Source organism: Bidens hawaiensis, unplaced genomic scaffold (genome assembly GCF_021521415.1).
Source record: "Bidens hawaiensis isolate Kalapana, Puna unplaced genomic scaffold, B.hawaiensis_p1.1 tig00014142_1, whole genome shotgun sequence".
NCBI lineage: Eukaryota > Viridiplantae > Streptophyta > Magnoliopsida > Asterales > Asteraceae > Bidens > Bidens hawaiensis.
In genome coordinates this window covers 83,036-97,418 of record NW_027492218.1, presented here as the reverse complement: position 1 = coordinate 97,418, position 14,383 = coordinate 83,036, and the positions used below count along the sequence as shown (strand labels likewise).

Here is a 14,383-nt window from a genome sequence, read left to right as displayed (position 1 = left end):
TCAACAATGGTCCTACATGTGTGACCGACAAATACCCATCCTTAAAATCATTTTGAGCATTATGACTAGCAAGGAAACCAACATTGTGGTCCTCAAAAAGAAATTTTGCCTCGTTGATAAACTGATGGTGACATCATATGCATGAAGAACAGCATGTTCAAGAAAATCATACTATACCCATACAAAATCGCAAATTTTTGTGAATTTTACAATGAAAATGAGTATTACACACGATTGTTAGCAACGACATAAGCAAATAGAGATGGCAATAAAGTCAGCAAGGTGTGTGGCACCCAGATTTGTTTAAGGGGTATCAGTGAAACAATTTGCTTTATAAAAATTATGTGCTTTTTATTCGAAAAGATGGTGTTAAAAGAATCACCAATTTGCATGGGAAAATGGGTGGCACGAGGGATATTGTCTATTTGATTAGTGACAGAGTGTTCAATGCATATGTAATATTCATCGCTCCCCAAGTTGTCGTGTATCATGTAACACCCTGGCTAAAGCGAAAATGCCCGAGTGTGACGTACAAATTACTCAAAACACATGTGACACTATTACGTGACAATATTACCATTAATTCATTTAAATCGCAAATACACGAGTGCTCATATAAACAAATACATTAAAAGGAAATAAAAACGAACATCAACTTGTCCATTATTTAAACATTCTAGTGTCTTCACCCGTCTCATCCTCTAATAATCGTACCTGTAGCATATATATAAAATACAGTCAACTAAATGAATAGTTGGTGCGTTCACACAAGTTTTATATAAGTACGTAAAAACTATGCAATTCCATGAAAAAGTGTAACTAAAGCGCATGCAATGTCCTTTCCAGTTGGTAACAACCAACGTACTCGGATAGGGGGTCCCTTTTTGTAACATTCGTTACTTTTTAAACCCAAAAACCAGACCCATTTTGAATTTTCGGTTATGTGTGTGTTTGAGTTGATTTGTCAAAAAGAGAAGCTTTCATGCATGTGTTATGGTGATGATTACAAATGACATGAGTGGGTTGGGCGTTGATTTTGAGTGGGGAAGGGATGGGTTGGGTTGGTTAGTGGTGTTTGAACAACAATCTTAAGTTTCCGTTTTAACATCTAACGTACTTTAACAGATCAAACAAATCTCGTTTCTAATAATTTTTATCAGGTTTGATCCAATATTGAATTCTAGATAATACAAGCCTAAGAAACCAATTTTTGGAAATGGTTGGTTTCAGGCTCATACGGTGTCATACACTGGCTTTTATTCTCTTATTTTCTGAATTTCGCGATTCAAGTCTTCCAGAAAATAATTTTATATATTATCGCTAATATTTTCATAAAAAAATTAACTTTTCAAGTTGCTCCTGACACGTTTGGACTTCTATCAGTTTTTAAGTCGTCGCCAGCGGTCGTTTCACGCATGTTCCCTACGCGTCAAAATTTGAACTTTTCGAACGTAATTAAATATATCTCAAATATGTTTGGAGATTTTGGACTAAATAATATAACTATATTTATGATATTATATTATTTACATAAGCATAGTTACATTAGTCATAGAATTATGCTAATTATTAACAGGGTGTTACGGCTATCACCAATATTTCCTTATTTAAAACTTAAACATTGAACTTGGTGGGAAAGCATGGCAGAGCAGACAACCAGCGAAGGTTTCCATGAAGAAGAAGAAGAAGAAGAAGAAGAAGAAGAAGTAGTTAAAATTTATACTGGCTCTTCCTGCCATCAACAATCAACCTCCTTCTTCACAGGTGTCATCCTATTATTATTATTATCTTCTTCTTCGTTGGTTATTTATTACTTACTTACTTACCATCACATATACATACAGACTCCTCCCATTCATGATGTTAAGAAGACCAAAATTAGCCCCCAAAATACCAATCCCATTGATGCTAATAATCCCTTTTCTCAATTTGTCTACAAACCTAACCCTCATTGCAAAACCACCGTCAAAGAACTAACAGCCTCGGATGATCATCTGGCGCTAAAAGAAAACGAAAACGAACAACCTCAACCTCAACCTCAACCTGTTGTTGAAAGTGTCATGGTCAAAATCAAAATAGTGTCACCTTACTTCCCAAGCAAACCGGGAACCGACACAGAAGAGTATATAATCGTCAAGAAAAAAAAGAAGAAGAAGAAAGATCAACTTACTGCTAAACAAAAGCAAGACGAGGCCTACAAAAGGAAGACTCCAGATAACACGTGGAAGCCTCCGCGGTCTCATCATAATCTCATCCAGGAGGATCATGTTCATGACCCTTGGAGGGTGGTTTGCATATGTATTCTACTAAACATGACACAGGGTGTTCAGGTCGCTCTTTATGTTTGTGTCATTCTTGTTTCAACATTTGAAATATATGAATAATGTGTGTGGTATGTATTGTATGTAGGTGAGAGGGGTGATATCGGATTTCTTTGACTTATGCCCAGATGCAAAGACCGCTACAGAGGTCCCGCAAGAGACTATCGAGAGGCTTATAACATCACTTGGACTGCAAAAAGTGAAGTCCCAACGGATCCATAGATTTTCTTTAGGATATTTATGGGATGACTGGACACACATCACTCAACTCCATGGCGTTGGGAAGTAAGTGATTGAATTGAATCCTCAACCTGTTTGACTTGTGATACCACCGCATTGGTCGTCGGTCTTATATGTATGTCTCGTTTAGGTATGCTGCAGATGCATATGCAATATTTGTTACAGGGCAGTGGAGGCGTGTGATACCCACAGATCATATGCTAAACAAGTACTGGGATTTTCTTCATCAGAATGCTCATTTATTAACGTGACAAACAGATAAGTTATGATGACAAGTGCGGTGTCAATTTTTGGTTGTTTTGGGCATGGTAGCGAGTGTTTGATCTGCCAGTGACCAATTTAGTAGTCAGGTCTGGTGTAAAATTTTGGGCTAAGTATGATGTTTTCATATGCTAATATAATATGTGGTATACATTCATAATTATTATTATTTCTTTTTTTGCGAATATTATGCATGGGAGGATTTTGCACCAAGATGCAGATTGTTGAAAATAGTGCTACAGTGAAACAAAAGTTAATGTCTGCATGAATTATGTGGATTGTAGGATGTGGGTGCTCAACATGAACTATGTTAAAGTAACTACTAGGAATGAGCAGGAAAGTTGCTGCTAATAGTGTGTTATTGCTGTGGGGGATTATTACTGATAAGGATTATAACTGTTATTGTTGAAGGATTAAATTTACTACTGATGGTAAATGCGTTAGGCGCACTTAAGGCGCAAAAACAAAAAAGCACGGGCCTAAAACGAAGCGCACTTAAATAAGAAAAATTCGAAAACAAAATTTGTAACGGAAAATATCAAATTTTTTTTCATATATGGCTACATAAAACTTTTAAAATTCTTCTACCAAGTAAATACTTACAATAAGCAGTTGATCACATCAGCAACTTTCTCTATTATGGAAGATTATAGATTATTGATGGTCTTTTCATGAATCAATTGACCACGCACAATAGATTACAAATAACACAAACAATAAACGAACTTTGTAGTATATTACCATCTATATCTATCTTATACATTATAGTACATATTTGCACCTTTCACCTCCCACATTCTCTATATCTGTTTTCTTCGTTCCGGGTATTTCTTCGTCTTTTGCTTCTTTCCAACAATATATTTGGACATGCTCTTTCAAAACCCCAAAAGACGTGGCCTGATCTCCAAGTCCAAATCTTCAATTTTAGCAATCAGCAAATCAAATGGTAATTATGTGAATTCCCTGTTTTTTATTGTTGTGTATGTAGTAAATATTAACTTGAAATTGTTTTATTTGTATGTCAAAAATAATACTTTTAGTGAGTGAGGAAGATTCATACCGTAGACAGTGATTCCTATAAATATTGAAGATGCCTCTAGACACGAAGCTGGAATTGAGAGGGCTTTAAAGGTATGATATCAGGAATTCAAACTTGATATGTAAAAAGTATATTTTGCAACTTTACATTGTTTCGTATTAACTGCAACTTATGCATTCTTGTATATTATTATTATTATTATTATTATTATTATTATTATTATTATTATTATCATGCAGGCTGGAGAGCAACTTGTTCGTGTTAATCAGGACATGAGTTTAACTATAGGGTTTTGGACTCGCGAACAACTGCAAATCAAGGAATTATTAGTCTCGAGTCCCATGTGGCAATTGTATGAAATCATGTTTGTGTGTTTGGTTTTTAGTATTGTCGTCTTAACCCATACTTTTGACTAACTACGGGCTGATGTTATTTTGTGCAGTTGTTTCAGCAGTTTTTAGCGAATGAGGGTTTTGTCAACATCTTCATATGAACGCGTTTTAAAAAAGCTTGAAGAATCTACCAAGGCTGAATCACGAAAGGATTCTCGGTTTGCAAACCAAGTAAGCATTATCGGTAAAAGTGTCAAAGTTGTTAAAAGTTAATATTTGATTTTATATAATTATTAATCTTTTTATAAAATGAAGGATTCTCAAAATGGATAGTGTTATTAGAGAATTTGAATTACTCAGGCCTACCTTTATAAGTTAAATACATTTTATTCTTTGTTTTGACCTACGTTGTGTTTTACTCCGCATATTTGTTATTTTTTCTCCTAACAGTATTTAGTGTTCTTTTTAAACATTAAAATGAACATGGTGCAACCGATAATTTAGAAGATGGCGTTGAGAACGAATTTTATTTGCAGCCTTGGTTTTATGTACCTTTGTGGTCTCTACAAATCTTTTTTATGAGAACACAAAAGAGGAGTTGATTACCAACTACTCATGTGCTGCATATATGATGCTCTACACCGTGTATATCTTTTATTGTTATTTGCACTCAAATGCATAACTTCAGGTCAAATTTAACATCAAATGTGTTAAGTGAAGTAGAATAGCTAAAAGGGGAACATTATTATAACTTAATAATCGAGTTGAAAGTTATGATTTACATTAATGTTATGATCTTTTCGTTAACCTTATGTAATGTTTTCTTTCTTTATTAATTTTTGGGCCAGCACAGGCTGATGTTCCACCGCAACACGAATGCAAAATCTTGTTTATAAGTTGGTTAGGATATTGAAAAATTTGTTGAAGTTGGACTGGTGAGGGCTTCTCACACCAGATACTTTTCATATAATTGAATTCATGCATACGGTGGGAAGACCGAAAGACATCATCAACCTGGTTCTAATTCTCAAGCACTCCCGGTGTACTTGGAGAAAAGATGCAACCAACTATTGTTTTAGGCTCATTTTGCTAGGAGAACAAGCGCTGGGGGGATATGTTCATTCGCTACTGGTCAGACGTACTTTCAGGCTGAGTTACTACTTAGTATTGAACTTCATGAGACACACTAAAGGCCAATTTACAGACAACATGTTATGAGAAATTCTTTCCATCAGTTTCAGTGTGAAAAGGTTTCTTTCTAGTCACTATTATTTACGTTACAAGAATTTGAAAAATAATTAATTTCCTTGAGGTCTTCCAAAACTTAGTTTTGTTAAGGTAAATATTAAAAAAGTTTCAATGTAGATTTAATACTTTAATATGAGAATGTATTTGTTTTGTTTTTATTTCAAAGTGATCATTGGCAATTTGGTATACAAGAACCTAAGTTTCTTGACGTTGTCAACCATATTGAGAAACTTGAACTAAACTTGCTTTCTGATACCTTAAACAAGGTTAGTTAATCAACAAGTCTTTCTTTTTTTTTTTAAACAAGGGAATAGAAGACATTTATATAAATATAGGCATGAGCCCTATGTTTTTGTTAGTATGCAACAAATTTAATTGTATTTGATGTGCTTCAAGCTAGCCTAAGCATAATAATAGTAATTTATCATACATTATATAAGTGCAAAATTAAAACAAGTCATTCAGTTGTTTATTGATAATGATTATAGTCCAACAATTAACCTCCCACAAAACTAAAGCTTTCATTCATAGTAGAAAACATATTCATATGTCCCATACATAGACTCGACCTCCGGCGGTAGATATAGCAAGCACCCCAGGCAACATCGGATGAGTATCAAAACGACATGGGATTGCATTGATGTCACGATTAGTCATCGTATATGTAAGTTTCTTCTCCTCCGCACATATTACATCCACCCCTTTCAGCTTCGTATTCCCGACCATGATGAAACCATCATCCCAACCCCATATGCCTCTACAAAATATCAAAAATCATGCACACGCGTATATCATATACGAATTCAATAAGTCGATTACTTACCTGAATGAAGAAATGAATCTGGATGTGTAGTTGGGGTGGTTTATCATGCACTCCACATCATAATTTGCTCCGCTCATGAGCCCAATTTTATCATCCTTACTATATATATACATACGTGCGCGCATTCACATGAAAGTTGATAATATTGATAAGTAGTGATCGAATGAATGAGGTAAGTGTAGGCGTGTACCTTGTGGTTGCCAGTAGGTTCCCAGAAGGAGAGAAGTAAGCCAAATTGACGGCGCCATTGTGATTAACAAGCTTAAGGGGCTGCGGATTAAGATGGTCAAGTTTTCTCAAATCCCATATACATGCAGTTTTGTCTTTCGAACTGGTGGCCATTAATTTTGTGTTCTGTGAGTTGAAATCGATGGTGTAGATCTTTTCCTTATGCAATTTCCATGACGAATTAGGTTTCGAAGACCGTATATCCAAACTACCAACACTTCCATGCTCCTCCCCGATAAATAAAGAGTTCATATTGTCATACGGTCTGCATATGGAGAAAATTGGATGCTCGCTTGTGTATGCTAGACCAAAACTCTCCTTTTCAACATCTAGTAAACGAACAAATCCATCGTAACAACTAGTAATTATCTACACACACATATATAATCACAGATCAGTTAGATATAAATTAAATATAACGTATATATTCTTTTTATTTTGACTCTAATCATTCTATAATTCTGATCTTGATCTTGATGTCATAATCTCATATTATCACATAACTTACATAAAATTACTATATTTTTCATTTTTTCCAATTACTAGCTTATGTGAATAGATCAAAATTAATATAATAAAGCACTAAAAATATATGTATATGAACAATCAAAATGAGTATGACACTATATGTTTCAACAAACAAATAAGTAACAATAATACCTTGGACAATGAATAAGGATGAATAGAAATCCCGGAAACACATCCTGTATGAGGGTAATAGACGTAGATCCCATTATCATCATCTTCATCCGAATCTATGTTCCAAAACCCAACATTTCCATAGGTGTTTCCAACAGCCACCATCCTCGTATCTTTTGTTGGGAAGAACTCAACCTCCATTATCGCCCCTGACAAGACTCTCGCAGCGTTCTTTTCGTCAATTTTCATCGACTTCACATCAACCGAATGTGAGGAGTTAGTCTCTAAAGAATCATTGCTCTTCATTCCCATGATCTTTGTTGCCAACCTTTTGTCATCCACTAGACAACTGCTAGATAAAGCTTTCATGGCAATGTCTCCTATATCTCTTGGTGACTTTTTGAAACCAATTTCTTCAGAGTATGTTTTTAGCTTTTTTCTAGGGGCCATGCTCAAGACTTAATTAAGCTATGCCTCTATCATACGCTTTGACACATATATATAATGACTACTATGTTTGTTAATTTTAATTCAAAATTCTCATATCAATCCATGACAAAATTAATTGTAGGTTGAATTTTGTTTGAAAGGGAAAGTCATATAACTACTAAATATATATAAAATCAAGTAAAATAATAGGCATTAATCGTGGCTTATTATGAAGAAAAATGTGAATGACTAAAAATATAATTAGCCATTATATTGGTTATCAACATTATTTAAAATTGAAATAATGCAAACTAGGTTAGAGCCCGTGTTCTACAAGGGTGAAAAATATAATAAAAATAAAAAATTTGTTATATGTAATACATTAATTATAAGTGAATTAACAATATATCATTTAGAAGTCAAGAAATTTAACACAATAACTATTTAAGTGGAGTTAGTAAGCATCTTTAGTTTGAAACATGAGGTCTTGGGTTCAAGACTTGTATTACACAATATTTATTTTTCAAAATTTTATAAAATGTTATCTTCATATAAAGATTAGTATTTAGTTTAGTCCTTGTTACGTGGCTTATTATGAAGAAAAATGTGAATGACTAAAAATATGAAAGCTTTAAATAAAGAAATTAGTTAGTCCTTGTTACCATTTAAACCAATAATATATGACAAATCATTTCATTTTAATGTTTCCTGCCATAACCGAAACTAATTATCCATTTTGAAAATTGAACCCACTGATCTTAATGTTTAATGTGTCCATTTATTGTAAATTGTACCACTTTTTTTGTATTCATTGTAAAATGTAATGTCTTTGTCATTAATGGACTTGACACATTGAATTCTGAATTACTATATAAGTAACATGTTAGCCCTAGCACGGATGGGGTGTCAGCGACGGATTCACACCTTAGCTAGTAGGGGACGGTGCCCACTGTCCACCTGCCCGGAGTGTCATATTTACGGGTACTCGTTAATATCCGACGAGCCAACAATTGGTTAGTGCCCACTGTCGAAAATTACTTAGTCCACACTGTCGGACCATGTCGGTCGACGAAAGGAAAGGAGAGTCTAGAGAGAAGTAAAAGAAATAGCTTCGCCAGCGGATTTTTCGACGATGAAACGGTACGCACTGTACATAGCTATTTGAAATGTGAGGAAGGTAGATGACGTGGGCTAACTTTTCTATTCCTACATTCAACTAGCAGTTTACCCATCCAGTGGACGGGAATATAAACACAGTAATGTGATACTAACATTAAGTCAATAACATATGCAACGGTTTGGTTGTGGTACAATACATTTTGAGAGAGACGGATTCACAGGAATTGCAAATAGAAGGGTATTACTTCATGCCTATTTATATATTTATGTGTTGGAACAAAAGAGCGCCCACATTTTTTGATACACCGATTTTAGACATTTGTCAACCTATGTTTCAGATTAAGAGATTCATGTAAATAAACATAAATATATTTTACATTAGTTATGACAGGAAATTAACACACTCGTTTAACTACTCGTAACATGTTTAAACTTTGATATATATATATATATATGGGAATGTTCAAATGAAAACCATGGTTTTTTTGAAAACCATCCAACTAAATATGGACCATTGATCTATTAGATCAATGGTTAGGATCACAATGCAATCTTGTAAATAAATATAAGTTAAAAAAATATTAATTAAAGAGTAAAAGGACAAATTTGGTAAACTATATTCATTTTTCTCTCTTAATCTCTTCTAAAATTCCTAAAATTACTCTTCTCTCTCATCTTTCTTATAACTTGTTCATCTTCATCTTTATTCACCATGTAGTGAACCTTTTAAAAGAAAAAATAAAATGCATTATAACAGAATACATATACGTAACAAGTGGCTCCTTATAATAAAATACTGAAAAATTTTTATTATACCACATCATGTAAGTAACATAAGCATAAGTTATATACATATATGTAATAAGAGAAAATGAAATAAAAAAAATCGTCATATACAAAATACATATATGTTATAATAGTAAAAACGATATGAAACAACACAAAGACATATATGGATGACACTATCAATTGGATGTATAAAACAATATGAGTTACGTATATGCAATACAGGATATACATATATGTAATAAGAAAAAAAATAATATAATATAAAATCTTTATATACATATATGTAATAAGAAAAAAAATGAAATAATATAAAATCGTCAAATACAAAATACATATATGTAATATAGTAATAACATATGGATAACACCATGAATATTATGTAGTGAACAATTATGAGCTACACATATGCAACACAAGATATATATATACACGTTACTTAAAATACATATATGGATAACACTGTGATAAAAAAAATGTAAGGGTGTTACATATATGTGACTCAAGATAACCGATCGTCTTCTGGTTCTCATTTGAAACTTTCACCGACTTATAAATTCTTGAATCACATATTAGTAATTAATAATTTAGAAAGTATCTCATATCAGTGATGAATAAAATGTCATATTTTATTAACATCTTGAATTTGCATGAACAAAAGAAACAAAAATATGGAAACAATTAATCAATTGAGCATAGTAAAGAGAAATTGACCTTTTCAAAGTATGAATTAGGAAGAGGTATCATACTTCCTTCTTCCATAACTGGTTTAGCCACAGCAATCTAAAAACCAAAAAAAAAAAGAATCACAAAAAAATATGTCAAACTCATAACTAAATAACTATATGTTAAACCACCAATAAACTATACCGTACAAAGCCATGTGCATAGATACTTCAGATGACAATTTAGATCACATGATTTCAAAGGAACACATACCCCATTTATATTACAAAAGAAATTGAAGATAAGATAGATAGATAGATAGATAGATAGGAACCCTAGGGCGGCTAAACATCCAAACTCACGTACCGTCTCCGGAAATATGATGAGGGTGTTACGGGTACGCCGGAAATATGATGGGGGCGTAAAGGGTGGGAGGGACGGTATCGACGTGTAATTGCATCTGGTTTTTTTTTTTTTTTGGGTTTTGATCTTGTTGCTAAAAGAGAGGTATAATGAGAGAAAAAGATGGATGTGGAGATATAAAATATTTTAAAAATATTGGTTGGCAAATTACCTACATGCCCTTTTTAGTTAAAATAAAAAAGAAAAAAACAAAATTATGTGATTGGTTTACATCGGTTTTCATAGTTTTTAACTTAGGAGGTGGTTCTCATTTGAACCCTCCCATATATATATATATAATATATATATATATATATATATATATATATATATATCAAAACAATTGTGATTATAGGCTAATATAAAGTATAACCGATTGTAAGTCATGGGCTAAACATTTTTTTAGTACTAATCATGTTACAGAATGGGCCGATAAAGTAAAACTTATAACTTAGCACATAACACAAGGTAAGAAGCCAACAAACAAACACAAAACATCAAATGGTTTATGAAAACTGATAAGACACCAACAAAAATGGTCCTTGGCGATTACAACTGATAAAACAAACACACAAAGAAAAACATAAAAAGAAAAGAAGAGAAAACCACGATGCAAGCAACATGAAGATCCAACATATATGAAAGATAAATAAAGCATTGATAAAAAAAATGCTGCTATTCTACACATTCAAATGTTGTGGCATTCGACTTGTTCTCTTGGGCCTTGGTTGATGAGGAGAATCAACTGTAGGACTTTCATCAGTCGTTGTAGTGCTACCAGGGGCATCAACATTGACGTCATGATGTGAAGTGATGTGAGAATCTTGATCTTGTGTAGTGTTGTCGTCTGACTATTTATTATGAAAAAAAGCATTTGACTTAGACAACCAAAAATATAACGCAGCGAACAAACGAATATGAAAACAAAAATAAAAACTATACCAAAGTAGTCATAATCACGTATGTTGTGCTGTCGGTGACATCATCCTTCAAAGGCTCGTTTATACACTCGTCACGTTGATTCGCTGACTGTTTATTATGAAAAAAAAAACATTTGACTTAGACAACCATAAATATAACGCAGCAAACAAACGAATATGGCAAAAAAAATAAAAACTATACCAGAGTAGTCATAATCGCGTCTGTTGTGCGGTCGGTGACAAATATACATATAGTTTAATGTATATATGGCACATAGTGATAATAATCAAAAAGATAACAGGGGCAACTTATAACATTTAAATATGAAAGTACATCAAATGAATACGGTCTTACTAACATCTTAACATAATAACATTGAATGCAAATTTTTAAAGTATCATATAATGTGTTTTATGTTAAAGTTAAAATTTTAAAGTAACAAAATGATAAGGCTATTGTATAATTTAAATTTTAAAATATAGTTCAATAGTGTTATATAATAATTGTTGTGATAAAAAAATTGTGCTTTGTAAAATTTGATTAACTAAGCAGAGATAGCAAATTGCCCAGGAAGAGTTAATCAGGTTCAAATAAATAACACAAAGTAAGTAAAGGTTTTACACAAACCCTAAACATTTGGTGGCAGGCCCCTCTTCTCTCTCCATATTAGCGAATCCATCAGATAAACAATGGGAGGTCTTTGATTTGTAAGTCGATGGCCGTGTTCGTTGTTAGTGTTAGTCGGTATGTTCGTTCGTCGATTATTAAATCCAAAACTCTAATTCTGTGTCTAATGATGTTGTGCGTTTATACATACAAATAGGTGTATTTCAAGTGGTGAGATGAAGTTCTTGCTCAACGATTGAGGGTTAATCAAGGTAAATTTATTCTAATAATTGTGTTGCAAAAGATTAATTATTCTAGTGGTTGTTTGCTGGGATTGTATCTGTTGTTAGCTTTAAATGTTTGTTATGCTTAAAGTTAATAAATGTTGTAATATTTAACCTATTAAAACAAATAAAGAACGTACCTCACCTCTTCAAAGCAGCTCAACAGAAATTCTCGAATTTTTGTCACCGGATTTATATTAAAACCTTGTAAAAATGATAATCAGTTTAACAATATATTAGATAAGAAGCTTGAAAGGCAAAAAAAAATATAAATATATGTATTTATTTAAATAGAGCGCACCTCATCAAATTTTCTGATGATGTAAATGAACTGAAGAACATAATATGACAAATGAGGTAATTAATCACTATATATAGGGAGTCTCAGCACCCCATGATGTGATAACCTCCAACTTTGTTTCCTTGTAAATAGGAAATAAAGACATTTTTTAAAGTTTAAAGTGTAACCGTATAGTTTTTTTATTGCTGAAAAAAACTTCTTTTATATTAAAGTTATATGATTTTATAAAGATGTTTTATGATTTTTTATTAAAAAAAATGTTATTAGGCTTTTATATTAATTTTTTAAGGGTTATTAAATATAAAAAACTCAATGAACTATTTTATTTTTTATGTTAACCTTTATTAGGTGATGCATACTGTTTATGAATGTTATATTTTTCTAGGTTTCTAGATGCTGGATAAATTTGGGAGATACACAATGATTGAATAGGATTGTACTTTACCTAACTCTATTGTTCTTGTATGTTAAACATATGCTAATATCGCTTAGAATGCAAAAAATAAAGTTGATGTCATTGTCAACGGATGAGCATTTTGTGCTGAGGTGGCCAGAGAACTTGCCCCTTGATTCGGGTGCACCATTGTTATGTGCGGGTATCACAACTTACAGCTCGCTCAGACACTTTGGGTTAGACAAGCCTGGCATGAAGGCGGGCTGGTTAGTTTCTGTGGGCTCGGTCATGTTGCGGTCAAGACTTTTGAGGCTGAAGTTACGGTGTTTAGCACCAAGCCGGCTAAGAAGCAAGAAGCAACTGAAGCACTTAAAGCTGATCATTTCATAGTCATCAGAGACTCTGAATGTATGCAGGTAAGATATTAATTAATTTCTTTTAACGTAGTTGAAGACTTGATATTTAAATTATTTTGTCACAAAGTTTCTACATTTTTTATAATGTGGCAAGTCAATTTGTTTACTTGCAAGTTGGACGAGTTGTATTTTGGTCTTCCAACTAATTTGTTTTCGTTTAAAATTCAAAGAGGCATGCTCACATGTAAACATTTTTTTTATTGTATAACAAATAACTATGTAAAAGTATGTAAAAACATACATAACCTTAGCATCATACTTTGTAGATTAACTCAAAACAAACTAACTTAAAACAAAGTCATTACAAACAAAACTTAAAAGAAGCTAACAAAGTAATAAATCTAACATTGCATATGATAACTTAAAACTAAACAAAACAAAGAAGTAAGATTTGAAGATCTAAGTGTTAACACGCGTAGGTCGGTTGCGTTTATGAACTGAGACGCGGGGTATGTTAAGCATAAAGTTGAGATTTAACCCCGAGTCAGCTGAATCGGCCAGGTCATCATCATCAGTGTCATCGACTTCAATAACGTCACTCCAACACCAATTTGAAAGGTTTTTCATTCTTTTGGCCTTTTTTTCAAATTCCCGATCTTGTAATTTTATCAAATTTTGAAATTAGCAAACCAAAAAAGAATTAATATAACGAAATATGGATACCTCAATGCTAAACTCCCGTTGAAGGTGAGATTTATATGGACTGAAATTAGGTCCAAATGAAATTATCTGAACACTATCTGAATTAGTCTGCACAACAATTGAATATTCAAATGTTATATTCATGAAATAATTATCTGTATGGCATTTCATATTGCAGCTTAAGTTGAGCTAAACTTGTAGAGATGGAAGAGCGGAATGCAGGTAGAAGAAACTAAAAGTCTAAAAAGTTAACTTATAGAAGGTGATCCGGGTATGATTTTCTTTC

The 14,383-nt window shown here is 32.7% G+C and overlaps 2 protein-coding genes across 2 annotated transcripts; one reads left to right on the top strand and one right to left on the bottom strand.

Moving 5' to 3' along the window:
* The first annotated feature begins 1,640 nt into the window (after window positions 1-1,640).
* Window positions 1,641-2,812, top strand: LOC143546011 (methyl-CpG-binding domain protein 4-like protein). The gene is made up of 4 exons (XM_077037768.1): window positions 1,641-1,706; window positions 1,845-2,330; window positions 2,410-2,606; window positions 2,692-2,812. The coding sequence occupies exons 1-4, from the start codon at window positions 1,641-1,643 to the stop codon at window positions 2,810-2,812; spliced, it is 870 nt and encodes a 289-aa protein (XP_076893883.1).
* A 3,155-nt stretch (window positions 2,813-5,967) lies between these two features.
* Window positions 5,968-7,614, bottom strand: LOC143546005 (uncharacterized). The gene is made up of 4 exons (XM_077037762.1): window positions 7,153-7,614; window positions 6,455-6,861; window positions 6,265-6,363; window positions 5,968-6,198 (listed from the first exon to the last, which is right to left on the bottom strand). The coding sequence occupies exons 1-4, from the start codon at window positions 7,579-7,581 to the stop codon at window positions 5,985-5,987; spliced, it is 1,149 nt and encodes a 382-aa protein (XP_076893877.1). The 5' UTR covers window positions 7,582-7,614; the 3' UTR covers window positions 5,968-5,984.
* Between the last annotated feature and the right edge of the window lie 6,769 nt (window positions 7,615-14,383).

Excerpts from the sequence above, each read along its gene's own strand:
- LOC143546011 (XM_077037768.1), top strand. The coding sequence starts at position 1,641 with ATGGCAGAGCAGACAACCAGCGAAGGTTTCCATGAAGAAGAAGAAGAA. Across the intron at positions 1,707-1,844 it reads AAGAAGAAGAAGAAGAAGAA|ACTCCTCCCATTCATGATGT; the intron begins GTAGTTAAAATT and ends ATATACATACAG. Across the intron at positions 2,331-2,409 it reads ACATGACACAGGGTGTTCAG|GTGAGAGGGGTGATATCGGA; the intron begins GTCGCTCTTTAT and ends TATTGTATGTAG.
- LOC143546005 (XM_077037762.1), bottom strand. The coding sequence starts at position 7,581 with ATGGCCCCTAGAAAAAAGCTAAAAACATACTCTGAAGAAATTGGTTTC. Across the intron at positions 6,862-7,152 it reads ATCCTTATTCATTGTCCAAG|ATAATTACTAGTTGTTACGA; the intron begins GTATTATTGTTA and ends ATGTGTGTGTAG. Across the intron at positions 6,199-6,264 it reads AGATTCATTTCTTCATTCAG|AGGCATATGGGGTTGGGATG; the intron begins GTAAGTAATCGA and ends GATATTTTGTAG.